The following is a 2,304-nucleotide window of genomic DNA, read 5'->3' on the forward strand; positions in this document are numbered from 1 at the left end:
AGGTATGTTTCCTTGTTTTATAGTTTTTAAGTTCAGTCCTAGTAGTATTGTTATTTCTTAGGTTTAGTGATTTCGTTATATTATTAGAGTTATTCTAGGTAATCGTTTTCATGCATGCCACGTGCTCCCAGTAGAATTATCTTAGAATCTATTGTAATCGCTCGCTTTTCGATCATTATTTTCAGTTTTTACGGGAATTTCAAGTATAATAAACAAGTTAGAATCGATGCTCGGGATTCTCAGTCTATAAAACGTTTCTCCGACGGCGATGTTGATCTGAATATTTGAACTGATCTGAAAGAGAACGGAATTTGCATAATATGGCGGACGGACACGTTTTTCTAGCTCCGAACGCTGATCGCTTTTTCTCCAGGCCGCGGCTTGTTAGGACCAGTTCCTTGCCTGATTTGAGTAAGGTATACACTGACTCAACTCTGGTAGTCGCTAATCGGATCAGTAACCAGTCTACTTCTGTGCCCGATTATGGTTCGCTTTCTTCGCCCTGTGAATTGAGTGAAATGGCTGCTATCAAGAATGCATTAAATGGACGGTCCATCAACTCCCTGAAGGTGGAAGATCTAAGGGACGAACTTGAGAAAAGAAAGCTTTCCAAATCTGGCAGGAAAACTGAGCTGGTTAAAAGACTCAAGGAATCGATTTTGACAGGATTTGGTGAAATTCAAATTCCCCGCCAGAATGTCAACCAACCGTCACCTCGGCCTTCGGCTGTTATAAACTTGGACGACACTAGCAGCAGCCCAGAACAACAGAGTCACACATGCGATGGCTATAAATCCCTTAAAGTTCTTTACGACCGCTTGGAAAATGAAGTAAACAAGCTCAAAGACTCGTATGGATCTCTATTAACAGACAGTAGCAAAATACAGTCAACCTGCAAATCGTGTCAAAATCAACAACAGATTCAGGAAGAAAATCGCGCTCTGCGAGAGCAACTTCAGCTAATGAAGGGAAATCTAGATAAAACAAAAGAGGAGCGAGATTCCCTACAGATGGTAGTATCATTGCTAAGCAAGGAGCTATACTTTCGCCCTGACAGCAATGAAGCTTTTAAAGAGTCGCCTTCGGTTGATCCTAAGGTGTCGGATACAAAGGGGTCGGATACAAAGGCGGACACAAAGCAAAACAAAGGATCATCTAAATCTCTATCTTCCAAAACAACGAAGAATCGCCAAAGCAAATCGAGCAAGAAAAAGCCGCCAAACAAGAGTTCTCGGAACAGCTCTAATACTCTTAACCACAACCAAGAAGGGCCCTCGCCGACCACCGTCATTATCGGCGATTCTATTATCAGAAACATACAAGGGTGGCAATTAGGGAAGGAGGTTGGCCACCGAGTTGTTGTAAAGTCCTTCGCAGGAGCTACAAGTGATATGTCACATTATGTGAAACCAACACAGGACAAGAAGCCTGACCAGATCATTTTACATGCTGGTACTAACGACATTGGAAAACTATCCCCTAGCGAAATCGCCGATAACATCGTTGACCTAGCGAGGGAAATTGAAAGCTCCACTGATGCCCAAGTAATAATATCAGAGCTGGTCACAAGATCGGACCTCTCTGCTAGCGGCGATGTTGATGCTGTCAATAAAAGGCTTCGAAAATTCTGCAATCAGCGTCAGTGGCACTTCATACGCCACGATGACATTCACTCTACGGACCTAAATAGAGGAGGACTTCATCTTGGTGAGACAGGTATTGCCAAAATGTATAACAACTTCGCGAATAAATTAGATGAATGTAATTGACCTATTCGCCGTTCGTTTAATTCAGAGCGTAATCGCGACCTTGGAAATCTAATCGTTTCTCATGAACTTCTCCCGTCTAAACGAGGCTTTAAATTAGCCTCGCTAAATATTAATAGTCTATCTGCACACATTGACGAACTAAGAATTTTGCTTTCCGATAGACCTATCGATATCTTAGCCATAAACGAATCTAAATTGGATGACACAATAAGCGATAATGAAATTCATATTTCTGGCTATGAATCTATTCGTAGCGAACGCTCTACCAACGGTAGGTCTGGAGGGGGGGGGTTTGTTTTTTTATTCGTTCCGAAATCAATTATTCTGTTCGCTCTGACCTAATATGTGAACACTTAGAAAGGCTGACTGTCGAAATCAAGAAACCCAGATCAAGGCCTTTTGCCGTTATGACCTGGTATAGACCCCCTGATTCTTCTATTGATCTTTTTAAACCATTTGAAGAACTTATTGGAAAACTAGACTCTGAAAATATCGAATATTACGTCTTAGGAGATCTGAATTGTAATATGGCCGC

At 41.8% G+C, this 2,304-nt stretch overlaps 1 protein-coding gene across 1 annotated transcript; it reads left to right on the forward strand.

Annotated features, from left to right (window-relative positions):
* The first annotated feature begins 320 nt into the window (after window positions 1-320).
* LOC140925805 (uncharacterized) lies at window positions 321-1,770 on the forward strand. The gene has a single exon (XM_073375672.1). It carries the CDS (start codon window positions 321-323, stop codon window positions 1,767-1,769), a length of 1,449 nt encoding a protein of 482 aa, XP_073231773.1. The 3' UTR covers window position 1,770.
* Window positions 1,771-2,304: the final 534 nt, after the last annotated feature.

Source organism: Porites lutea, chromosome 2 (genome assembly GCF_958299795.1).
Source record: "Porites lutea chromosome 2, jaPorLute2.1, whole genome shotgun sequence".
NCBI lineage: Eukaryota > Metazoa > Cnidaria > Anthozoa > Scleractinia > Poritidae > Porites > Porites lutea.